General features: G+C 41.9%; 1 protein-coding gene across 1 annotated transcript in view; it reads left to right on the top strand.

The window, feature by feature from the left end:
- The window catches only part of LOC141051007 (uncharacterized), an 850,460-nt gene that overhangs the window by 750,195 nt on the left and 73,138 nt on the right, over nt 1-27,127 (top strand). Inside the window, 7 exon segments of the mRNA XM_073547783.1 lie at nt 5,849-6,028; nt 6,113-6,248; nt 6,324-6,421; nt 12,139-12,276; nt 12,406-12,585; nt 12,668-12,791; nt 12,875-12,972. Of these exon segments, the coding sequence (XP_073403884.1) occupies nt 5,849-6,028; nt 6,113-6,248; nt 6,324-6,421; nt 12,139-12,276; nt 12,406-12,585; nt 12,668-12,791; nt 12,875-12,972 (954 nt within the window).

Below are 27,127 nucleotides of genomic sequence, written 5' to 3'. Positions count from 1 at the left end.
TACTACCAGGGACGATGGAGTCCGGAGGACAGCAACAGGTCCTCCAACTTCAGAGAACTTCATGCGGTCTGGAAGGTACTACTCGTCGCCTGGTCTCACGTAAAGAACAAGCACGGCAAAATACTGTCAAACAATACCACGACAGTAGCCTTTCTCCGTCACCAGGGCGGACCAAGAACCCGACACTGCAGGCCTTAGCAGAGCAGATCTTCAGATGGGCGGAGAGAGAGGTCCTCTCAATCTCAGCCGTGCATCTGGACGGCACCAGGAACCAGGTCGCGGACTTCCTCAGCAGAAGAAGAATAACCGCAACAGACTGGGGACTCAACGACGAAGTGTTCAGCAGCCTGTGCGACTGTTGGGGACAACCGGAAATAGACCTATTTGCGGACAAATGGAATGCAAAAGTCAGGGCCTTCTACTCCCTGAACCCTCTGGGAAGCCAGACAGGGATAGACGATCTATCACAGTCCTGGAGCAGAGGCCTGTTGTACGCCTTCCCACCTCTAGCTCTCATTCCACGGGTCCTCAGGAAAATCTGCAAGGGCAGAGCCAGGGTCATACTGGTGGTCCCCTATTGGCCAAGAAGAAGTTGGTTTCCCCTACTCAGGAAGATATCGGGCGAGGAACCCTTTCTCCTGCCAAAAAGAGAAGACCTCCTCTACCAGGGTCCGGTCTTACACCAAAGGCCGGAGGCACTCCAGTTGTCAGCCTGGATCCTGAGCGGCAGGTCCTAAGAGCAAGGGGTCTATCGGATGAAGTCATATCTACCCTACAAGCAAGTAGAAAACCTGTGAACGCAGCAATATATAACAAGATCTGGAAAAAGTTCTGCAGCTTTTGTGGAGAGGCGACAGTCGAGACTGACCAACCCAACATCCCGAAGATCCTTGACTTCTTGCAGGCAGGGTTCAAAAAGGGCCTTAGACCCAGCACTCAGAGTGCAGATTGCAGCCTTGAGCGTGTTCTATGACACAACCCTATCATCGCACACGTGGATAGCCTGGTTCTCGAGAGCGGTACAGAGGCTTAAACCCTTAATAAGAAAGACCGGCCCTCCCTGGGACCATAACCTAGTCCTCAATGCGCTATGTAAATAGCCATAACAGCTAGGAGCAGGGATAAATATTGGTAATCTCTCACTCAAAACAGCCTTTCTGGTAGCAGTTACCTCAGCCAAAAGACTAGGAGAACTGCAGGCCCTATCGACCTAAGACCCCTACTTACAAGTATTTAGTGACCGGTTAGTCCTAAGACTCGACCCGGCCTTTCTACCCAAGGTTATCTCAAACTCAAACATGAATCAGGAGGTAGTGCTCCCTTCTTTTTTTCAGTCCCTCAAGAATAACAGGGGAAAAGCTTACCGTAACTTGGACGTAAGGGAAACTGTACTCAGGTACCTGGACGCAACCAGACCCTGGAGGCAGGACAATAATCTCTTTGTCCAATATAGAGGCCATAATAAAGGGGAAAAAGGCGTCGAAATCTACAATAGCAAGGTGGATTAGATCCACTATTAGCATAGCCTATAGAGCACAAGGTCAGAATCCCCCGGGGAGCCTTAGAGCCCACTCAACTAGGGCCGTGGCCGCATCATGGTCAGAGAGGGGGGGGGAGCCTTGGCAGAGCAGATCTGCAGGGCAGCGTCTTGGGCCAGTCTTAGTACTTTCTCCAAGCACTATAAACTAGACGTTGCATCCACACAATTAGCGTTTGGGAGAAAAGTACTCCATGCAGTGGTCCCGCCCTAAGACCAATATCCTTTGGTACTACTCCAGTGTGCTGTCAGGTGGTGACCTGGAAAACGGTAATTAGACCTACCGGTAATTGTGTTTCCAGGAATCCATCCTGACAGCACTATTAGTTCCCTCCCGATGACACTTTCCATACAACTGTGATGTAACGTGTATGAATAATGTTGGTACAAAGAAAGTCTATGTTTGCATCCATTCAGATGTGTTACTTTGTGAAATCACTGAAGGATGGTCGGGGGAGGATCCTTTTAAGCTCTCGTGGTTTCCTGTCCCACTATGGATAAGAAGGACGTCCTCCAGTGTGCTGTCAGGATGGATTCCTAGAAACACAATTACTGGTAGGGCTATTACCGTTTTTCACCCCCAAATTTTATTTTCCCAAAGGTAACAGGACTCCAAAAGTTATTGTGCAATTTGTCCTGAGTACGCTGATACCTCATATGTGGGTGTAAACGACTATTTGGGCACATGGCAGAGCTCAGAAGGGAAGCAGCGCCATTTGACTTTTTTGCCAGGAATTGAGATCGGACGCCATGTCGCGTTTGGAAAGCCCCTGATGTGCCAAAACAGTGGAAACCCCCCAATTCTAACTCCAACCCTAACCCCAACACACCCCTAACCCTAATCTTAGCCCTAGCCCTAACCCTAGCCCTAATGGGAAAATGGAAATAAATACTTTTTTTATTTTATTATTTTTCCCTAACTAAGGGGGTGATAACGGGGGGTTTGATGTACAATTTATAGCGGGTTTTTATGTTTGGCAGCTGTCATACGCTAAAAGACGCTTTTTAATGTAAAAATAGCTTTTGCATCACCAAATTTTCAGAGCTATAATTTTTCCATATTTTGACCCACCGAGTCATGTGAGGTCTTATTTTTTACGGAACGAGTTGGCGTTTTTATTGGTACCATTTTCGGGCACGTGACTTTTTTTATCGCTTTTTATTCTGATTTTTGGGACGCAGAATGAACCAAAAACAGCATTTCATGAATTTCTTTTGGGGGGTGCGTTTACACCGTTCCGCGTGTCGTAAAATTGATAAAGCGGTTTTATTCTTCGGGTCAGTACGATTACAGCGATACCTCATTTATGTCTTTTTTTATGTTTTGGCGCTTTTTATGCAATGAAAACAATTTTATATAAAAAATAATTATTTTTGCATTGCTTTATTCTGCGAGCTATAACTTTTTTACTTTTTCGCTGATAACGCTGTATGGCGGCTCGTTTTTTGCGGGACAAGATGATGTTTTCAGCGGTACCATGGTTATTTTTATCTGTCTTTTTGATCGCGTGTTATTGCACTTTTTGTTCGGTGGTATGATGATAAAGATTTGTTTTTTGCTTCGTTTTTTTTTAAGGGGTTACCTTAAGGGGTTAACTAGTGGGACAGTTTTATAGGGCGGGTCGTTACGGACGCGGTGATACTAAATATGTGTACTTTTATTGTTTGATTGTTTTTATTTCCAAAAAAATGAATTTATTGGGGAATATTTATTTATTTATTTTTTTATAAATTATTTTTACACTTTTTTTTTTAACTTTATTATATTGTCCCAGGGGGGCACATCACTATAAGATGTCAGATCGCTGATCTGACAGTTTAGACAGCTGTCTGTCAGATCAGCGATCTGACAGGCGCTGCACAATGCCTCCTCATGCCTGCTTTCAGCAGGCAGTGAGGAAGCCGCCTCCCTGCAGGCCCCCGAAGGACCCCGTGGCCATATTGGATCAGGGGGCCTGCAGGGAGGTGGACTCTCGGAGTGCGCTTCTCTCCTATGCCCCGGTACACTGCGATCATAGTGCCGGGTGTCAGCTATGAAGTACTATCCTGTCCTTGGGGATTAAGTCCCAGGGCACATGGACGGGATAGTACATCATATGGCAGAAAGGGGTTAAGTTCACAGACGAAAGGGAACAATTAGTACATACAGTATATCAGACAATTATTTCACCGCAAAAAAACTATACTTATAACATAATAACAACGTTAACAAGGCCGAAAAAAGACGTTTGTCCATCCAGTTCAGCCTATATTCTGTCAGAATAAATCCCCAGATTTACGCCCTTCTAAAAAACCTAATAACTGTAAGATACAATATTGTTACGCTCCAGGAAGACATCCAGGCCTTTCTTGAACCCCTCAACTGAGTTCATCATCACCACGTCCTCAGGCAAGGAATTCCAGATTCTCACTGCCCTAACAAATTCCTCTTCTATGTTGGTGGAAAAACCTCTCCTCCAGACTCAGAGAATGCCCCCTTGTGAGCCTCACCTTCCTTGGTATGAACAGATCCTTGGAGAGATATTTGTGTTATCCCTTTATATACTTATACATGGATATTAGATCCCCCCTCAGTCGTCTTTTTCTAGCCTGAATAATCCTAATTTTGCTAATCTCTCTGGGTATTGTAGCTTTCCCTTCCCCTTTATTAATTTTGTTGCCCTCTTTTGTACTCAGTTTAGTTCCATTATATCCTTCCTGAGCACCGGTGCCCAAAACTGTACACAGTACTCCATGTGCGGTCTAACCAGAGATTTGAACAGAGGCAGTATAATGCTCTCATCATGTGTATCCAGACCTATTTTAATGCACCCCATGATCCTGTTTGCCTTGGTAGCTGCTGCTTGGCACTGGCTGCTCCAGGTAAGTTTATCATTAACTAGGATCCCCAAGTCAATAAGATATATTAAATAAGATAATAATTAATAAGATATATTAAAATGTAACCTTTAATAGTTAATTAAAAATACCACATATAGGTGAACAAAAATAGAACTAGCATCACCAAAAAAGCTAAAGGGAAGACAACAAATAAGCACCAGTGCTTCACCCTGCAAGGTCGCTGTCCTGTCCGTGCCTTGCTGTGGAGGTTGGCACCCTATATCTGTGCAAATGGCATCCCTGCTCACCGATGGCTGACCCTTCTGGCCCTGTTTAGCCATGGTTAAGGTGACTGGGACCACGATTATAACTCCAAAAGATATACCAGAATCACTCAACAATTAAAAAAAATTCCTAATGCATCCACATAACTTATCTAATAATTTATACATGTACAGTAAGTGCTGTCTTATAGATCATGATCCTTTTGGATAAATTATTGGGCTTATTGTGCGCTGCTGAGCCAAAGATAAAGTCGCCACATGAAATACTTTTTAACTCTTTATTCCCAACGCGTTTCAAAGTGGAATATCACTTCTTCTTCAGGGGATGACTCTATGTCATCCCCTGAAGAAGAAGTGATATTCCACTTTGAAACACGTTGGGAATAAAGAGTTAAAAAGTATTTCATGTGGCGACTTTATCTTTGGCTCAGCAGCGCACAATAAGCCCAATAATTTATCCAAAAGGATCTTTATCTGTGGTCACGGACGTGAACCTCGGGCGTGCAGCAGACTGACATTGATCTACATGCTTTAAACTATCTTGGAAAAGGTGAGTAGATTCTCTGAATTTATTTCATCTGTTACCCAGATAAGACCCTATTGCGCTCTTTCTCTCCTCAGTTTTATCTTGTCTTATAGATCATAACATTTAGATCCAACCAAAATGTATCTGGTCTGTACAAAATTTTCAGTACTACAAATTAAAATTCAAGACCACACAGGTTAATATGGAAGCAAATGTGTGATAAGACTGAGGGGTGCGCTTGACTCATTTTTATCCTATTGTGGTAGTTGAATGGGCAAGTAATTGGGAGAAGCGGAGTCCCCCTTTACAATCACATCCAAGTCATGAGTGCAGCAAGTGGGTGTTAATTGTGTTATTGGATGGGATCTTTATGATGTCACATTGGCTCATCTCCCCATTCAGGTCCCTACAATATTGGATCCTCTCAGTGGAGATCTTCTATATAAGAGAAACTTCCTGATTAATCCCTCAAGGATGGATAGAGTCAGGGACAAGATGGTGGAGAGGATGTTACACCTCACCCTAGAGATCCTCTTCCTGATTACTGGAGAGGTGAGAGAGTCTAATGACGTCACATTACATCATTCTTATCTATGGGAATAACAGATGGACAGAACTGGAGAAGTGAGGACTCTGGAAATGTCTGTAGTGAGATTTATTAATGTGTCTCTCCATAACCAGGATTACACAGTAGTGAAGAAGACCTCTAGTGAGCGCTGTCAGGCCCCTGTGTCTGAGGGGTGGGGAAGACCCCTGAGCCCAATCACGGGGCCTCCACCTCACCCCCTGATACATGAGGACATCAATGACCGGAAGATCCTAGAACTCACCTACAAGATGATTGAGCTGCTGACTGGAGAGGTGACACTGCTGGGAATGCTGGGACATTATACAGTAATGTTTTGAAGGAATCCGGGGCGATAACGGTATTATTGTGTGTGTCAGGTTCCTCTAAGGTATCAGGATGTCACTGTCTATTTCTCCATGGAGGAGTGGGAGTATTTAGAAGGACACAAAGATCTGTACAAGAGCGTCATTATGGAGGTTATGATGGAGGTTCCCCAGTCCCTCACATCACCAGGTAATAAGACTAAATACACACGGCCTATAATTATCTGTAAAGAATGAATTCAGTCCCTGTATTTGTTTCCTCCAGTTCTATCCAGTGAGAGGACAACACCAGAGAGATGTCCCAGTCCTCTTCTTCCACAGGATTATAAACAAGAAGATCCCAATGTTCCTCAGGATCATCAGGTAGATGGAGAGAAGGTGTCATGAGATCTCCCCTATGATGTGTAGACGGCTGTGAAGGTCTTGTGCTCAGTCTGGTTTTATCCACCAGTATTATATGTTTTATACTTGTGTAATGAGAGCGGTGGAGATGGCAGGATTAGAGCTGATCATAGATGTGACTTCTCCATCTGTCTGTGACTTTTACAATATTTGTTTTGGGGTAAAGATCTGAAACTGCAAGACATTTCTGTATTTAACCCAGTTTTTGTAGTGTTTTTTCTTGTGTTTAAATCTTATTTAATTTGTCTTTTTTAAGCACTGTACTTTGTTTTTTATATATTAATTCTAAACGTATCTACATCAAAGAGGAAAAGTGGAAGGAGCGCTGGACTGTTTTATCACCCAGAGTATGCCACAGTGTAAGAAGTAGCTATCGGGGGCTTAGAAAAGTTAGCTGTGCATGTGATCTAGTGTGCCACCCAGGGCAGGCATCTTGATGACCTATCAAAATGGAGAGTGATCCAAATAAAGTGAGGTGGTTGCAGTTTCAACTCCTTTATGCGCATACTGATACTAAATCCAAGCGCAAGTTGTTTTTTATTCCTCAGTCTAGAAAACTATTGGCTTTTATGGTTCGTCAGCAGAATATGTCTAATCCTATTGTTAAGGTCAGAGCTTTGGATGGCTCTGCAGTAACGTCCGCATTACTCATTGTTTTTGAGCGTATTATGACACTGTATACAAATCTAAGTACCCTGTTAATATAATGACAGCTGGCGTACTTGGCGGATTTACAGTTCCTTACTTTCAATGAGAGTGTTAGCAAATCTTTTTAGATGCTGATATCACTGTAGAGGAAATTAGCACGGCCCTGAGTGATATGGCCTCCGGTAAAGCACCAGGCCCAGATGGAATCCCACTGTAATTCTATGTTAGACATCACAAGGCTTTTAGTCCCCACTTTCTGAAGGTTTTTATTGAAAGAGTTCCAGGGTGATTCTTCCTTTTATGAAGCTAACTTTATTCTATTATTAAGAGAAGGATTCTATGAATTTCAGGTCTTATCGGCCTATTTCTTCAGTAAATGTTGACTCTAAAGTCTTCGTTAAGATTTTCGCTATGAGACTCAATAAAGTGAATCTAGATTTAGTACATCCAGACCAAACGGGGTTTATGCCAGGCGAGAGTACTTCCATAAATATCATAAGGGTACATTCCGCTTTTCACTACGGCCTGAGAACATTTGGGAATTAGCTTCACTTGATACCATGAAGGCATTTGACTCAGTAGAATGGCCATTTCTTGCAACGTCTTCAAAAATTTTAATTTGGCCCCAAATTCTGCAAATGGATATTTATACTATATGTGGCCCCTAAGGCTAAGGTGGTAGTGAGTGGCCTTCCATCTGCCTCCATCTCACTTGAAAGAGGAACCTGAATAATAATATAATATATATATACTTCATTATTTTATAAATAAAGGTACTTGAGGTATTTTAAAAGTAGAAAGCATCAGTGTTTTATAATATAAAAATACACATAAGAGGGCAGTACTAGCCATTTCATAAGGGCAGATTACTGCAGTAAATGGTGCTAACAAATATATATATCTCAACAGTGAAAAAAAAAAATTAAAAACCAAAATAATAATATATATTCATAAGTAAGGTGCATACAAATGAGTAAAAATTGTATATCAATTCCCTAAAGGTGTACATCATAATTATACAAAGAAGAAAACGTATATAAAGTGCAAAAAATATATAGGTATTAAAGTGCAATATTAGTGCAAAAATAGTGAACACCATATGTGTCACTGCATAGATATACCACATGAATAATACCCAATAGCACCAATAGGTGTCAGTATATGCATAGTTTATGTCATGGACTAGGATAATTTCTGAAAACAGCGTTAGACATCAAAGAGTATGGTAAGTATAAGGTATAACTTACAAGCTACACTGCACCTGGTCTGGACAGCCGCCCTCCCCAACACCCCAACACGTGTTTCGGCCCTTAGCCTTCATCAGGGGGTTAACTATACTCCTTGATGTCTAACACTGTTTCAGAAATGTTCCTGGTCTATGACATAAACTATGCATATACTGACACCTATTGGTGCTATTTGGTATTATTCCCATTATTCATGTGGTATATCTATGCAGTGACACATATGGTGTTCACTATTTTTGCACTAATATTGCACTTTAATACCTATATATTTTTTGCACTTTATATACGTTTTCTTCTTTGTATAATTATGATGTACACCTATAGGGAATTGATATACAATTTTTACTAATTTGTATGCACCTTACTTATGAATATATATTATCATTTTGTTTTGGTTTTTTAAAAAAATGTTTTCACTGTTGAGATATATATATTTGTTAGCACCATTTACTGCAGTAATCTGCCCTTATGAAATGGCTAGTACTGCCCTCCTATGTATATTTTTATATTATAAAACACAGATGCTTTGCTACTTTTAAAATACCTCAAGTACCTTTATTTATAAAATAATAAAGTATATATATTTTTACATTCAGGACTTATGGTCAATGTGTTCTTGTGTGTTGTGCTTAACCCCATGGAGAATCATGGGGCATTGTCAAGCGGAAGATGAGAGACCCCAGACCCAACGATGCAGACGAGCTGAAAGCCGCTATCAAAGCAACCTGGGCTTCCATAACACCTCAGCAGTGCCACAGGCTGATCGCCTCCATGCCACCCATGCCGCATTGGTGCAGTAATTGATGTAAAAGGAGCCCGACCAAGTATTGAGTGCATTTACTGAACATACATTTCCGTAGGCCAACATTTCAGGTTTTAAACTCATTTTTCAAGCTGGTGTTATAAAGTATTCTAATTTACTGAGATAATGACTTTTGGGTTTTCATTGGCTGTAAGCCATAATCATCAACATTAACAGAAATAAACACATGAAATAGATCACTCTGTGTGTAATAACTCTACAGTATATAATAATTGAGTTTCACTATTTGTATTGAAGAACTGAAGTAAAGTAACTTTTTGATGATATTCTACTTTTGTGAGAAGCACCTGTACATGCTATCAATAGGTATTGGTTCTACTTCACTGAAGGTGAAAGATAAGTGGGAGCTCCTTATTCCCACAGTTAATGAGGAGCACTAGGAGGAGATCTTGGAATCCCAAACCTGTATGACGCAATCACCGTATATATTATTCGCCAAGACTATATAACCCCATGAAGGTTGTACCGAATGAGTAGATTACCCTTTCGGAAATGTTTATGGTGTCACACCTTAAAGGGAATCTGTCACCACTTTTTTGCATATCATGCAAACATATCATTCAATTCAGTGTCAACTATGCATTATAACTGTACTTTTGATACCTCTTGACTCCCCACCTTTGATCAATAAATAAGGTTTATATGCTTCTCGTGGTGTATGTAAATCTGCTGAGTCTGATGGGCAGGGCTTATTGTCCCTCTCTCCCCCATCCTGTCTTCCTTTATGCATTTCTTTCTTGTAATTCCTGCGTTCGCGTACTGTTACCGCGGTACTGTTATTGCGCATGCGCCGGCATACGCCATTACGTTCTATGGCCTGGAAGTATTGCGATGCAAATTATGTGTTCCCTCACGCATCGCAATACTTCCGGGCCATAGAACTTAATGGCGTATGCCGGCACATTCGCAATACTGATTTTATGTTTTGTTGGGCAAAACAGACTGCGCACGCGCGAAAGGCCATTTGATTGCGCACACGCGGTAACAGTACTCGAACGCAGGAATTATAAGAAAGAAATGCGTAAAGCAAGACAGGAGGGGGGAGAAACTGACAATAAGCCGCACCCATCGGACCGAGCAGATTTACCTACACTGTGGGAGGAATATAAACAGTATTTATTGATCAAAAGTGGGGACTCAAGGGGTATCAAAAGTATTGTTATAATGCACAGGTGACACTGAAATGAATATTTTTACACGATATGCGAAAAAAGTGGTGACAGATTCCCTTTAAACACAGATTTCTAGAACATGGTTTAGGCTTCACCAATTATTCTCTCCTTCTGGCAAGGTGTAGTCACCTTCCTATCTTTCTTGGTATCCATTCCCATTCCACTAGATCCTAAAATGTTTATTTGGACTACTAGAGTAGGAAATATAGAGTCATTATACCATATTCTTTCTTGTAGAAACTTTGTCTTGCCAGGAAATTGATAGCTACAAGATGGATGGGTAATTCTTCCCCACTGTTAAGGGTTTGCGTTGATTCCGTAAACACAGCAATCACATATTAGAAAACAGTGTATCATAATAAAAAAGGATGCCCTCAGGGTATTGGACTAATGGAACTCATCGGTGCATACGCTCTTTCACATTTGAGGTATTATTTCTATTACCATTTAATGGTTACATATAGTTTGGAATGGTAGATGGGACTCTTACAGTGGGCTGCAAAAGGTTTTATTGTTATTTCTAAATGGTTTAAATTCTGAACTGTATTTCAGGTTTGATGATAACGTGTATATTGTTTATATACTTCAACTCAAATCGGGTTTTAATAGACTTGCTAGTATGAAACTATGCAATGATAGGTGTACCTGATAATATCCTTTATAAACATCTTTTGAAGAACTGTTATGGCTGGCTCGTCTGCTGAGCATGATCCCGTAACTTCTTGCTGTGCGTTAGTTTCCCTCTCTGTTGGACCACAGCCTGTGTTGTCTCTGTCCAACTGCTAATGATAATGCTCTTGTCAGGTGTTTTCACTTCCTCGTTTTGGTTTCTCCTATCACATCTTGGGAGGGGCTATTTTTACTTACCTAGCACATGCAGTCTTTGCTGTCTATATTTCAAATTGGGTGGGTGTTTCGGTCCCAGCTCCCCAGTGAAGGATTATCTTGCTATGATTTTCTCTATGCCTTCTCCAATGGTTTGTTTACGGGTTCCCCTTCTCCGCATTTTTCCCATTTAATTACATTTAAGCTCTCTGGGTTTTCATTTATACCAAAGGTTTTTTTTTATTTCCTTTCTTTTTCTTTAGTTTTTGATGTATTACTTTAATCCTTTGTCTCACCGTCTTTCTATGTGCACTTTCTTTTGTGGTTGTATCAGGTTACACTCTTTGTAAAGTTAAGGGTGCAATTAAGGACACTCAGGGTGGGGGCGCCATTGCGTAATTTTAGATGGACAACCTACGCGGTCAGGAAAAAGCAAATCAGGGTCAGGTTAGGAATTTGCATAGTCTGTATATGAACATGAGGTGTGCAGTTTAAACATCTCCCCTGGCTTGTTCATCCACATGTGAGTGTAAGGGCTCAGTCACAATAAGAACAATGCATATTGTTGTATTTTAGGTACCTGCTTCTGAACAAGTCATTTGGAATACATGTATTGTTGTGTAGCAGTTTGCAATAAAGCAATTTTAAAAATGGCAAGTGGAGGCTGCAAGAAGTTTAAAAGTGTTGAGTGGACACGTGAGATGACTATGCGCCTAGTTCATTTTCAACCTATTGTAGTAGTTGAGTGGACAAGTGATTGTGAAAAGCGGAGTCCCCCTTTACAATCACATCGTAATCATGAGTGCAGCAAGTGGATGATGTTTATGACATTTCAGTTTACCCGATCTGAGAATAGAACATCTGCAAGTTCTGTCTCCTGATATGTTCTCCGTATTATCTCCAGTAGTTGTGATATTGCATAGTATCTTTATGATGTTATATCCTCATCTTCTTCCCATTCAGGTCTTTACAATAGTGCATCCTCTCAATGGATATCTACTATGTAACAAAAGTTTCCTGATTGACCAGTCAAGAATGGATATGGACAAGGCGAGGCTATTACACCTCACCCTAGAGATCCTCTTCCGGCTTACTGGAGAGGTGAGAGATTCTGATGACGTCACATTACATCATTCTTATCTATGGGAATAACAGATGGACAGAACTGGAGAGGTGAGGACTCTGGAAATGTCTGTAGTGAGATTTATTAATGTGTCTCTCCATAACCAGGATTACACAGTAGTGAAGAAGACCTCTAGTGAGCGCTGTCAGGCCCCTGTGTCTGAGGGATGGGGAAGACCCCTAAGCCTAATCAAGCAGCCTCCATATCACCCCCTGATACATCAGGTCATCAATGACCAGAAGATCCTAGAACTCAACTACAAGTTGATTGAGCTGCTGACTGGAGAGGTGACACTGCTGATAATGCTGGGATATTATACAGTAACATTATAAAGGGATTGGGGAATGACAGTATTATTGTATGTGTCAGGTTCCTATAAGGTGTCAGGATGTCACCGTCTATTTCTCCATGGAGGAGTGGGAGTATTTAGAAGGACACAAAGATCTGTACAAGGACATCATGATGGAGGTTCCCCAGCCCCTCACATCACCAGGTAATAGACAGGACTAAATACACACGGCCTATAATTATCTGTATGTAAAGAATGAATTCAGTCCCTGTATGTGTTTCCTCCAGGTCTATCCAGTAAGAGGACAACACCAGAGAGATGTCCCCGTCCTCTTCTTCCACAGGACTGTAAACAAGAAGATCCCAATGTTCCTCAGGATCATCAGGTAGATGGAGAGAAGGTGTCATGAGATCTCCCCTATGATGTGTAGACGGCTGTGAAGGTCTTGTGCTCAGTCTTGTTTTATCCACCAGTATTATATGTTTTATACTTGTGTAATGAGAACGGTGGAGATGGCAGGATTAGAGCTGATCATAGATGTGACTTCTCCATCTGTCTGTGACTTTTACAATATTTGTTTCAGGAAAAAGATCTGCTCCATATTAATACTACAGAGACATATGTGAGGGGTCATGAGTGGTGTAAGGAGGAGATTCCTACATATTACTACCTAGGTGAGTGGTAACCACTAAATTTAGAGAAGTCACAGATTCTCCTCAGTCACTGGTTGTCACTGCTTTATCTGTTGTGTAGTTCTATCATATCATAATTAAAGGTCACCATTCTTCCACTATACCATACTATGTATGCTTCCCAACCCAAAACGGTCCCAATTAGTATGGGCAGTTATATAAGAAATTGTACTGGAGCCATCATTTTTGAATCTGCACGGCCAGAAAATAATCCCCTTATTAGTAGATTAAATTAAGTGTAATCATTTTTAGTCTTGACCAAATGTGAATTTCTGTACAATAACAGCAGAGTTTCCCTTATCCTGACTTTTCAGTTTCTGTGAGAAAAGACCTAACTTCAAAGAAGTTCACGATAAACTACACTGAAGCACATTACACCAGTGCCATGATATATCTCTAAGCTGTGCGTGGTTGATGGCTGTAATAACTCGATGTAATAAATTTCATGATGTTTTACATCATAGGAAGGAAAATTACTGCACAGTCTCTCCTAAAACGGGGGAGCACTAATACTTTTTCTTCCTTCCTAGACAGGACTTATAGTAGGTCCAATGGTCTATCATAAATGAATACAACTCAGATTTAGTGCACTATGTTGAAAAGTTCTCTCTAAATGTCTAATGTTTCTTAAAGAAACTCCTCAAATGGAAAATATTGCCCCTACAATAGTTTGGATTGCCAAAAACTACCATGTCACATACTCAGTGGTGCACAACATATTTTGTTGCAATGGCCACATTGAGGCACTGAACCTAGGGCAACATTGTGTGAATACATCACTAGAACCACCATCAGAACACGAATACATCACCAGAACCAAGTTCTGCTCCAAAACATAATCAGTCTGAACTCACGCTAACTTAATTAAACTTGAGGATTTTTAAGTTTAAACATAGCCATGAAGCACATTATGGATTACTAAATATGTACAAGATCAGAGCCACCATCTGCACATGTATGTGGCACCAGAACCACTGTCAGTACATGAATCCAGGGCCAGAACCACCTACAGTACATGTATGCAGCACCAAGGTTAGTACAGCGATCAATTGTAATGTCAGCCCCATACAGTAGTGTTCAAGATAATAGCAGTCCAATATGACTAACCAGATTAGTCACTGTTTTTGGTATAAATTATATTACCACATGTCAAACAATTTACCAGTCGGGGCAGTAGATTCTAAGGAAACCAACAGACTCAGCTCAGCATTCATGAGCTTCATGTTTTTGAGTCTGTATATTAGAATGATTTAATTGAAAGGGGTGTGTTCAAAATAACAGCAGTATGGAGTTCAATTATTCTGTGAAGAAACAGGTGTGAATCAGGTGGTCCTTATTTAAGGGTGAAGGCAGGACATGTTCATGCCTTTCTCCTTGAAAGCCTGAGAAATGTGGATCGTTCGAGAAATTGTTCAGAAGAATATTCTATTTGATTAAAAAGTTGATTGGAGAGGGTAAAACTAATAAAGAATGACGGACAATGATAGACTGTTCAGCTAAAATGATCTTCAATCTTTTAAAATGGAACGCCAAACCAGAGAGACATCGAAGAAAATGTAAGACTACCATTCAAATTGATGGAAGAATAGCCAGAATGGCAAAGACTCTACCAATCATCAGCTCCAGGATGATCAAAGACAGTCTTAAGGCTGGTTTCACACTTGCGTTTTTTTGCGCTGTATTTTAGCGCTAAAAAACACATGCGCTTTTTTTTCCTATATTTTGCATGGGATGCGCTTATGTGCGCATACACATGCGTTTGTATGTGTTTTTACGCTCATGCATTTTTTTGTGGTGTGCGCTCTGGCGCGCAAAATGCATCTTGTTGCATTTTTTGGGCGTCCGACTTGCCTCAAAAAAACGCATGCGCGCGCAAAGCGTTTTTTTTACAGCAAGACGCCCATTGTAAGTCTATGGGTGCGCATACGTGCGCATTGGCATGCTCATGTATGCGGTTTTTTGCGCATGCGTTTTTTTGTTGACCATTGGTTAGACAATGGAAATTAGGGGTTTGGGTTAGAGTTAGGGTTAGTTAAGGGGGTTTTGGGTTAGGGTTAGTATGGTTTGGTTAAGGGCTAGGGTTTAGGGTTAGTTAGGGTTTGGGTTAGGGTTAGTAGGGTTTGGTTAAGGGTTAGGGTTAGTATGGTTTGGTTATGGGTTAGGGTTAGTAAAGTCATGGTTTGGGTTAGTGTTAATCCTAACCCTATCTTGATTTTTTTGATGAGGCCAACTAATGTTGGAAAAAAACGCAAACGCGGTAAAAACACACTAAAACTGCATACAAACGCATAAAAACGCTGCGTTTTTTCATGCATGCGCATAAAAATGCTTGAAAAAAACGAAGCATTTGTATGCGTTTGTATGCATTTTTTCCATGCGTTTTTTTGCGGGAAAAACGCGCTGCAAAAAAAACCAATTGTGAAAGTAGCCTAAGTTACCCGTGAGGACTGTGACAGAAGATGCCTGTGTGACGCTAATCTCTAAGCAAGAAGTCCCACTGTTAAAGACAAGTACTGAAGCGGATACAATTTGCTAAAGAACACATCAACTGGCCTAAAGAGAAATGGAGAACATTTTGTTCACTGATGAAAGGTTTTTTTTTGGATCCAAGGGCCGCGGACAGTTTGTCAGACAACCCCCATACTATGCATTCAAGCCACAGTACATTTTGAAGACAGTGAAGCATGGTGGTGCAAGCATCATGATATGGGCATGTTTCTCTTACTATAGTGCCAAACCTATTTACTGCATACCAGGGATCATGGACCAATTTGCCTATATTAAAATATTTGAAGATGTCATGTTGCCTTACGGTGAAGAAGATATACCCTTGAAATGCGTGTTTCAACAAGAAAACGACCCTAAACACAACAGTAAATGAGCAAAATCTTGATTCCAGTCCAATAAAATTGAGGTTATGGAGTGGTCAGCACAATCCCCGGACCTTAGGCCGGTTTCACATTAGCGCATTTTCAGCGCGCGCACGGCCGGGGGTAGCTCCGCCCCCGAGCCGGCTCTCTGCCCGGCGTGCCCGCCCCTTCCTTGTAGCGCCGCCTCCTAGCGGACAGCGGCGCCTGCGATCGGCGCACCCTATCTTTAGCATAGGGTGCGCCGATCGTGCGCAGGCCGTGCGCTAGTTGCGCTTTACCTGCGCTGCGCACTTTTGACGGTGCGCCGTGCGCGCCAAAATCCGAAAAGTTTGATTTTGGCGCGCACGGCGCACCGTCAAAAGTGCGCAGCGCAGGTCAAAGCGCAACTAGCGCACGGCCTGTGCACGATCGGCGCACCCTATGCTAAAGATAGGGTGCGCCGATCGCAGGCGCCGCTGTCCGCTAGGAGGCGGCGCTACAAGGAAGGGGCGGGCACGCCGGGCAGAGAGCCGGCTCGGGGGCGGAGCTACCCCCGGCCGTGCGTGCGCATAAAATGCGCTAATGTGAAACCGGCCTAAGTCCGATAGAACACTTATGGGGTGATATAAAAATGCTGTTTTTGAGGCAAAGCCAACAAATGCCAAAAAATTGTGGGAATTAGTCAAAGCATCCTGGGCTGGAGTAACGTAAAAATAGGGTGTAGTCAGCTTATCCTGGGCTGTGTGCTGACTCCCTGCTTCCAGCCAACGCCACACTCGGATCTGGTTGAGCAACCACAAGGTAATTGAAAAAAGGAGGAAAGGATCCAGCAGTAGGCGGGTGTAGCTAAAATTTAACTTTTAATCAAAAAGTGGTTTAAAAAAACCATAAACACATACAGTCATATGTAAAAGTTTGGGCACCCCTATTAATGTTAACCTTTTTTCTTTATAACAATTTTGGTTTTTGCAACAGGTATTTCAGTTTCATATATCTAATAACTGATGGACTCAGTTATATTTCTGGATTCAAATGAGGTTTATTGTACTAACAGAAAATGTGCAATCTGCATTTAAACAAAATTTGACCGGTGCAAAAGTATGGGCACCCTTATCATTTTCTTGATTTGAACACTCCTAACTACTTTTTACTGACTTCCTGAAGCACTAAATTGGTTTTGTAACCTCATTGAGCTTTGAACTTCATAGCCAGGTGTATCAAATCATGAGAAAAGGTATTTAAGGTGGCCACTTGCAAGTAGTTCTCCTATTTGATTCTCCTATGAAGAGTGGCATCATGGGCTCCTCAAAACAACTCTCAAATGATCTGAAAACAAAGATTATTCAACATAGCTTTTCAGGGGAAGGATACAAAATGTTGCCTCAGAGATTTAACCTGTCAGTTTCCACTGTGAGGAGCATAGTAAGGAAATGGAAGAACACAGGTACAGTTCTTGTTAAGCCCAGAAGTGGCAGGCCAAGAAAAATATCAGAAAGGCAGAGAAGAAGAATGGTGAGAACAGTCAAGGACAATCCACAGACTACCTCCAAAGACCTGCAGCATCATCTTGCTGCAGATGGTGTCACTGTGCATCGGTCAACAATACAGCGCATGCATAACGCCTTTTTGTATGACCAAACAACTCAATCTTTGTTTCATCAGTTCACAGGACCTTCTTCCAAAATGTAACTGGCTTGTCCAAATGTGCTTTTGCATACCTCAGGCGACTGTTTGTGGCGTGCTTGCAGAAACGGCTTCTTTCGCATCACTCTCCCATACAGCTTCTCCTTGTGCAAAGTGCGCTGTATTGTTGACCGATGCACAGTGACACCATCTGCAGCAAGATGATGCTGCAGGTCTTTGGAGGTGGTCTGTGGATTGTCCTTGACTGTTCTCACCATTCTTCTTCTCTGCCTTTCTGATAGTTTTCTTGGCCTGCCACTTCTGGGCTTAACAAGAACTGTACCTGTGTTCTTCCATTTCCTTACTATGTTCCTCACAGTGGAAACTGACAGGTTAAATCTCTGAGACAACTTTTTGTATCCTTCCCCTGAAAAGCTATGTTGAATAATCTTTGTTTTCAGATCATGTGAGAGTTGTTTTGAGGAGCCCATGATGCCACTCTTCATAGGAGAATCAAATAGGAGAACTACTTGCAAGTGGCCACCTTAAATACCTTTTCTCATGATTTGATACACCTGGCTATGAAGTTCAAAGCTCAATGAGGTTACAAAACCAATTTAGTGCTTCAGGAAGTCAGTAAAAAGTAGTTAGGAGTGTTCAAATCAAGAAAATGATAAGGGTGCCCATACTTTTGCACCGGTCAAATTTTGTTTAAATGCAGATTGCACATTTTCTGTTAGTACAATAAACCTCATTTGAATCCAGAAATATAACTGAGTCCATCAGTTATTAGATATATGAAACTGAAATACCTGTTGCAAAAACCAAAATTGTTATAAAGAAAAAAGGTTAACATTAATAGGGGTACCCAAACTTTTACATATGACTGTATTGTCGGGTACTGAAGACACAGAAAATCAGATCAAACTGATCTGTTCTTCTGTATATTCTGTATATTATATTAAACCACTTTTTGATTAAAAGTAAAATTTTAGCTACACCCCACCTTCCGTTGGATCCTTTCCTCCTTTTTTCAATTACCTTGGGGCTGGATTAACAGTTGACAGGGGTTTGACTCTATGCAACAGAGATGTGAAGCAGTTCTTAAAAACTTTGGGTATACAACTATTAGGTTAGTGATTCACATGAATGCTAAATAGTCATAAAAATAATACATTTTTTTATATTTTCTGCAAAGTAGTTAAAAATAATATGCATTTCTTTTCATGTTTTCAATTAGAAAACTGTGCAATGTTTTCAGTGCTGGAAATAAAAACTGGTATGAAGATTTTTGTCAGGAAAATATGAGTGATTCCTAAAATCCTAGGTACTGCTCCAGTGCTCATGGTCCCCCATCCCCTTTAGGTTTTCAGTGTAGCACTGAGCTTCTCATGCTGCATTTTCTCCCCTTTTCCCCTCTCTCCCTGCCTGTGTGTAATTCAATCCACCCTTCCCCCTCCCTTCCTTACAGCAGCTGGTCATTATCAAGAGCAGTTCTTTCCGCCAAGGATTTGGAATTTCCTTTGTCTGTTCAAACTCAAATTTAATAATGCACAATAATCCTAGGGCCAGGGAACATATATTTTCGGAATCCGTACAACGAAAGTTACGCACGACCGCGTTCTGCTGGTTCCAGAGTCCCCAGAAACCGGGAAAACAGTTTCTGCCCCCCTGTGACCTGCAGAGAGGTCATGTTCACTCTTCAATGAAAGATAATTTTGTAATAGGAAAAATTATACCCCTGTCGTCTCTTTGTGAGGTTTCCACCCAGAGTTATGACAAATAGAAGTTTCTAATAACTTTCAAAAAGGGGCATGCCCAGCCCACCTAGTGAGGTCAGCAAGGGGGGGGAGTCCCTTGGTTTTGGGAAAAGGGATAAAGCCCAGATGCTCAATCGGGGGTGCCACTTGCCGGGAGAATCAGCTACATGAAGCTGTGCAGATATGTACCCTTTGATCTGTGACTGCTCTCCTCCCCTCCTCATCGACACGTCATACCAGTGACTGAAATGTGTAATTTCTTACTTTAACCCTCTATTTTTTGTAACTGTTTTTATATACTGTATTTTGTCTCCTTTTGTAATATCTTTTGTATCTTTCTGTAAACACTGCCTGTGTTTTCTGGAGTAAACTTATATAATTACTAGTTCATTCTTTTAGCTCTATGATTATCCTCCACGCTAAATTACGCTACCTATTGGGTTCGTTCCTGACCCGATATAAGCTGGTATCAAGCGAGGAACTGGTGGCAGCGATGCGCCCCTGGTGATACTGGAAAACCCTGGCAGTGACGGATCGGAGGTTTGTGTGTGTATTTCCTGCTGAGATGGGTGATATACATATCGCCCTCACTGCAGAGTGTCCAATAACCAGGATGTGACCAGGCAGCCTTTCTGGTGACTACTTAACTTAGGTGCAGTTCCCTGACTGACCTGAAGGTAAGGGGCGCACCAGAGAGCAGCAAGTTCCGAAACGGAACTGAAAGTGGAAACGAAAGTTGTGGAGATTTATATATCATCCGACCACGTATATTATATATAGATTCCTGACAACTGGTGTCAAAACTTCCCCCCGATTCCTGACATATTGGTGTCAGTAGTGGGATAGACAAATCCCTGACATATTGGTGGCACAACGGTGGGATCATAGAGCATTAGTGATCTGGTTTGCGCAATCATTCCTCTCACTAAAAACTTGCATGGTTCTTACGAGGACCCTGTGCAAAAATTTTTGAAGATCGAACTTAATGTTTACTAGATCTGACACAATACGGTGTGTGTAGCAGTTACCCTCTCCCCTTCTCTTGGTTTTTCTGTCCTATCTTTTATTTGGCAATTTTGGTTGCAAGGGGAGAATCCTGGTACACCCAGCAGAAAAAGGACATTCTTGGAATATATACGTTCCAAGACCATGACCCTCATGGCAAAACCAAGGACAAAATGGTCGAAGAACTGGTGCAACTTAAAGCGGATCAAGACCGTTCCCTGAGCCCAGTGGAGGTAAGGGTCAGCCAAAGTGTGTACGTTACCGAACCAGAGATCCAACAGGTGACTGCCAGCCCTACTCGCAACCAGGATATTGTGGACCCCTACCTGCGGGTGGTATTGGAACAACTCCCTGTGACAGCAAACCTCATCTCCCTAAACCCCAGCCAAAGCACTTTCCTGTGATGGAAAAGGACGGGGACTTGGACATTTTTCTGCTGTGATTTGAAAAAGTCTGCAGACAGTACCAGCTGACTGACAGCCAATGGGCCCCATATTTAACTCCAGAGCTCAAATGAAAAGCTCTGGGGAGTTTGCGTCTCTCCCTCAAGACCAAGATGGAGATTATGAGGTCATCAAGCAGGCCCTGAGAAAGAAGTACCAGCTGACTCCTGCGGTCTACCATAAAAAGTTCCAGAACCGCCAACGTTTCCCACACGGCAGCTACAGTGATGTGGTACATGGACTCAGAACCCACTTTAACCAGTGGATCCAAGGACTGTCAGTGATCACCTTTTAGCAGCTGAAGGACCTGATGATAAAAGACCAGTTCCTACATCTTTGTCCGGCTGAGGTGCGACAGTTCGTGATGGACCGGGAGCCAAAAGACGCGGACAAAGCAGTGCAGATCGCCGACACCTACAAGGCCAACCGTAAACTGGAGATGCGGAAGCCAGTCACCGCCAGCTGAAAAGGGGGTAAGCCATCAACCAACCCCAATACCCCTACCAGCCGACCCACCAGAGGACTTGTCCCCTTTGCCAACGTCAGGGCTACATCCGATCCCCGCAAGTGTTATTTCTGTAATCGGACTGGACATCTCAGCGCCATTTGTCCTTAGTATGGAGCCATTGAGTTTTTGCCTTCCTCTGGATCAACATGTTGAGCTATAGGTTGAACTCGATGGACTTAAGTCTACCTTCAACCTTAACCCCTTAATGACCGGAGCTTTTTTCGATTTTTTGTTTTTCGCTCCCCTTCTTTCCAGAGCCATAACTTTTTTATTTTTCTGTTGATATGGCCACAAGCCCATCTCAAAGCAGGGGATACCGACCGCTGACATACTATCCCATCAGCGGTCGGTAAGGGGTTAAAATTGAACAATTCAAGAAATTTAACCTTTTAGGTGTATCACAATAATTAGCAAAAATCAGAATTAAAAAGTTAAAAAAACAGAAAATCACTATATTGTTGACGTATCCCCATGTTTTCTTTAATTTTACAAGTGGAAATAGAAAAAATGGACCCTACAATATATTTTCCAATTTCTCCTGAATCGGACAATATCATGCTGTTTTGCACATGGCAGAGCTCAGAAGGGAAGGAACGCAATTTGGGTATGGGAATTCAGATTTTGCTGGAATAGATTGAGGGCACCATTTGAAGATCACTGAAGGTGTCAGAGTGATGGAAAAACAGAATAGTAGAAAATCGCATAAAGTGACTGTATTATCCTCATGGAATTCATCTTTAGGAGTAGTGACTATTGTGACTCCACAGGTAATCACTGAAAACAAGCACATAGTGGATGCTGGAGGGTGAAAATTGCAGATATTCTATTTTAGTGCCCAATAAGTGGAGCCCAGCTTGTGCTTCTGGAGAGACGTCCACCACAAATTTTTATTTAATAATCTTTATTTTTTATATAGCGCTAACATATTCCGCAGCGCTTTACAGTTTGCACACATTATCATCGCTGTCCCCAATAGGGATCACAATCTAAATTCCCTATCAGTATGTCTTTGGAATGTGGGAGGAAATCCACACAAACACGAGGAGAACATACAAACTCCTTGCAGATGTTGATGTTGTCCTTGGTTTAATTCGAACTCAGGACTCCAGCGCTGCAAGGCTGCAGTGCTAACCACTGAGCCACTTGGTTTTACCCTGCTACAGCAATGTTAAAAATGTGGACAGTAGGACTCAGAAGCGAGGGGTATATTTGGCTTTGGGAGCACAGATTTTGCTGGATTGGTTCATGAATGTTATTTTTCAAGGTCTACTGTTATATTGTTAACTGATTTTGTCTTAGTAAATAATTTAATTTTGCTTTGTAACGTGCAGTTTATATGGGTAATTTAGAAATGTAATGAAAATGTAATTCAACATAATTTATTCAAAAATAATCTTTATTCTTGGCAGATGACTGCATCAAGAGATCAGAGGGACAACGCATATCTTCAATTCTTAAATCAGATGACCTTGCTATCACTCAAGATATAGCTGCCATCTATGCCACTATTCCAGAAATACGGTCTTCCTTTCACAGCAAAGATCTATCATCTGACCCTTTTAAACAGGTCCTATCTTCCGATTCATCACAGACTATTAAGAAAAGCAAATGTCACAAAAAAGGTGATAAAAAACTAACTGCTCTTACTGTAAACAAGAAATTTTCAAGTGAAGAATTTGAAAAAAGTTTTTCCCTCAAAACATCTTTTGTTTCACATCCAAAAATTCACATAGAGGAGAAAAGGATTTCTTCAGAGTGTGGAAAATATTATAACCCGAAATTAGAGCTTGTTAGACAAAAAAAAGTTAACGCAAGAAAGGAGCCATATTCATGTTCAGAATCTGGGAAATGTTTTGCAAGTAAGTCAAAACTCGTTGCACATGAGAGAACTCAAGCAGGAGAGACACTATATTTATGTTCACAGTGTGGGAAACATTTTAACAAGAAATCAAATCTTATTAAACATCGGAAAACTCACACAGGGACGAAACCATTTTCATGTTCAGAATGTGGTAAATGTTTTCCAGATAAATTTTATCTTGTTACACATCAGAGAACTCACACAGGGGAGAAGCCGTTTTTATGTTCAGAATGTGGGAAATGTTTTGCAGATAAATCATATCTTGTTAAACATCAGAAAATTCATACAGGGAAGAAGCCATTTTCATGTTCAGAATGTGGTAAATGTTTTGCAAATAAATCGTATCTTGTTACACATCAGAGAACTCACACAGGGGAGAAGCCATTTTCATGTTCAGAATGTGGTAATTGTTTTGCAGATAAATCATATCTTGCTACACATCAGAGAACTCATACAGGTGAGAAGCCATATTCATGTTCAGAATGTGGGAAATGTTTTTCAAATAAATCAAGTCTTGTTACACATCAGAGAATTCACACAGGTGAGAAGCCATTTCCATGTTCAGAATGTGGTAACTGTTTTGCCGATCAATCAACTCTTATTAAACATCAGAGAACTCACACAGGGGAAACGCCATTTTCATGTTTAGAATGTGGGAAATATTTTTCAAATAAATCAAGTCTTGTTAAACATCAGAGAACTCACACAGGAGAGAAGCCATTTCCATGTTTAGAATGTGGGAAACATTTTAACCAGAAATCACATCTTGTTACACATCAGAGAACTCACACAGGGGAAAAGCCATTTTCATGTTCAGAATGTGAGAAATATTTTACGAACAAAAGGAGTCTTGCTAAACATCAAATATCCCACAAAGGGAGAAGTCATTATCATACCTAGAAGGTGGAAAATGTTTTACTTGTAAATCATATTTTATTGACTGCAAAAGACAACTCACACAGGTGTAAACCATATATTTTTGACAAACTACATGAAAATACATAACTGAGAGTCAAAGTAAAGACTAAGAAGTAAACAAGAAAGTTAGAACTTACATTTGAATTAAAACATGTGAAGTTATTAATATACAGCTGTAATCTATAAGTGTAATTAAATGCAATATTTAAATATTTCATAGTTACATATTTATATATTCACTATTTGCAGAGTATTGCAACAACTCCCCTTTAACCTCCAAAAAATACCCAATATTTCCTCCTATCTCATCTTCCTAACTCCCAATCTCAGCGATCTACCATTATACTCTATCAATCCACAATCTCCATGTGTGAACAAAGTCTTTAACTTTTCTGTACTACAATATTATGTTCATATTGCACATTGCTATTTAGATGTACGATCCATTCCTTCTTTGTTAGAACATCTAGTGTTATCTATTCCAATTAAAATAATGTCTCCCTCTCCCCACCTCCCTTATCTAAATTTGTAATGCTGGGGTAAGATTATCTATTCAGAGACCTCATGTACAAAAATATTACAGCTACTGCGGCTAACCCCTGTGCCTGCTATTAAAGAGAAATGAATATTCACTGCTCCCTATTCCCATAATCCCGTCCACCTCTAGGCACCAAAGCCAGCGTCAACAGTTGGGAGGGACTATGGGCACGTGGAGCAGTGAATATTCATTCTCTTTATTAGCAGGCACACTGTTAGCCGCATCGGCTGAGCCCTCACGTGTGCCCGCTATTAAAGAGAATGAATATTCACTACTCACGCCCATGGGAGTGGAGAGCAGTGAATATTCTTTTCTTTAGGTAGTGGACACACGTGATTGCCCAGCTGCTTCAGAAAGCCGGCGGTTGTGGCTAACACTGTGCCTGCTATTAAAGAGAAATGAAAATTCACTGCTCCACACTCCCATAGTCCCAGACTTCCTGAGCAGTAAGCGCTGCTTACAAGCATAAACCAGCTTCTGCCATCAGAACAGAACACTGCAAGGGAGCGCAGAGAAGGCAGGTAGAAATGGTTTGGGTTTATTTGTTTTTTCTGATGGGGCCATGTATAACAGGATCAGAATGGGGATGAGAGGGCCATGCATACCAGGATAGGGATGAGGGAACCATGTTGGCACGATCCATTTTTGGATTCGTGGCAGCTCTGCTTTCACTATAATTTAAATGTACCATATATACTCGAGTATAAGCCGATCTGAGTATAAGCCGAGGCACCTAATTTTGCCACGGAAAATTGGGTAAGCTTATTGACTCGAGTATAAGCCGAGTATGCATTGTCTCCTCATCCCTGTCCTGGTATGCGTGGCTTCTTCGGCTTCTCCCGTTATTGTATGCATGGCTTCCCCTGTCCCGTCGTATGTATGGGCTCCCCCGGTCCTGTAGTTGTATGCATGGCTCCTCCGGTCCATCACTGTATGCATGGCTCCCCCGGTCCCGTCGTATGCATGTCTCACCCCCTCCTTTCCTGGTATGCATGCTTCCTCTTACTAAAAAAAACAAAAATCATCCTACTCACCATCCTCCAGCGTGCCATCACAGGCGCAGCACCTCGTTCCAGCTCCAGAAGTGCTCCCTGTGCTGAGCAATCACGTGGTACCACTCATTAAAGTAATGAATATGTGCGCCACGCTTATGGGAGTGGAGAGGCATGCATATTCATTACCTTAATGAGCAGTGCCACATGATTGCTCAGCAGAGGAAGAGCTACCGGTCCCAGGACCAACGGAGATGCAGCGACGGTGCGAGGAGGATGAGTATGATGTATTCTGGAAGCCAGCAGCTGCAGCAGTCACTGCTGTAAGAGAAATTAATATTCATTTCTCTTTAGCAGTGGCACAGTTACAACCGCAGCTGCCGGCTCCTGCCCCTCCCCTCACAGGCTTTATGGACAATGACTCGTGTATAAGCCAAGGGGGGCATTTTAAGCACAAAAAAGTGCTGAAAAACTCGGCTTAAACATGAGTATGTACGGTACCGCTTTTCCTTTCAATCCAGGAGGGGTTAATGTCAGTTTTCCTTGGTGGCAGCGTGCTGCAGCTGTTGAGTTGCTAGGTCAGCTGATGTGGGTGGTGACCACTCCCACCATCCTTTAAATAGTCACCTGATGCATTAGCTGACTGTTGGTAATAGTTATTCTATGGAGACCAGCCTTACAGTTGCAGCTCTCTGGTGTCAGTGCTGTAGCAGCTAGGCGTCGGGATACTCTGCTGCAGTGTACTACTCCTGGGTCGTTGGAAGTTTCTATGGCCCTTGCTATCCAGGTGGATAGACTCCTCAGGGAGAGACTTACGCTGAATCTGACCTCTGTTGTTCTTTCTAGGGAGGAGAACACACTGGTGCAGACAGACGAACCTATGCAGGTGGGAGGAGTCTCTTTTCAAACTGGGTTGCCTGCGGTTCGCCATGGGATGGGGGCATGTTTCTACTGTGGTCTTATGGATCATTACATTAATATCTGCCCATCTCGCTCCAAAGTTGGTACTTCATCTCCAAAGCCACATTCCCCTGGTCGTTTAGAGAGAGGCAACCAGGGTGTGTACATTTCCTCCACCTTCACGTCTCCGTTTTCTATTTCTGCTGCTGTGGTGTTTGGTGGGGAGACGGAGACGGTACCGGTTCTTGTGGATAGTGGAGCCTGGGGTCAATCTAGAGGATTCAGACTCTGTTATTATCGATAGGATGCTGGCAAGACCCGTTTCCATTCAGGCAATTGACTGAGTGACCCAAGTCGTAGACAATATTAACCTGCATGTAGGGACATTTCATGAAGGCCCTTGCGTGCTACGTCTTGGAGGGTATGCCAAATCCTATCGTCTTAAGCCTTG

This window comes from Dendrobates tinctorius, unplaced genomic scaffold (assembly GCF_039654945.1).
Source record: "Dendrobates tinctorius isolate UK_male_01 unplaced genomic scaffold, ASM3965494v1 ptg000155l, whole genome shotgun sequence".
Classification (NCBI taxonomy): Eukaryota; Metazoa; Chordata; class Amphibia; order Anura; family Dendrobatidae; genus Dendrobates; species Dendrobates tinctorius.
Note: the sequence above shows the minus strand (reverse complement) of the source record. Positions and strands in the feature narration are given on the sequence as shown.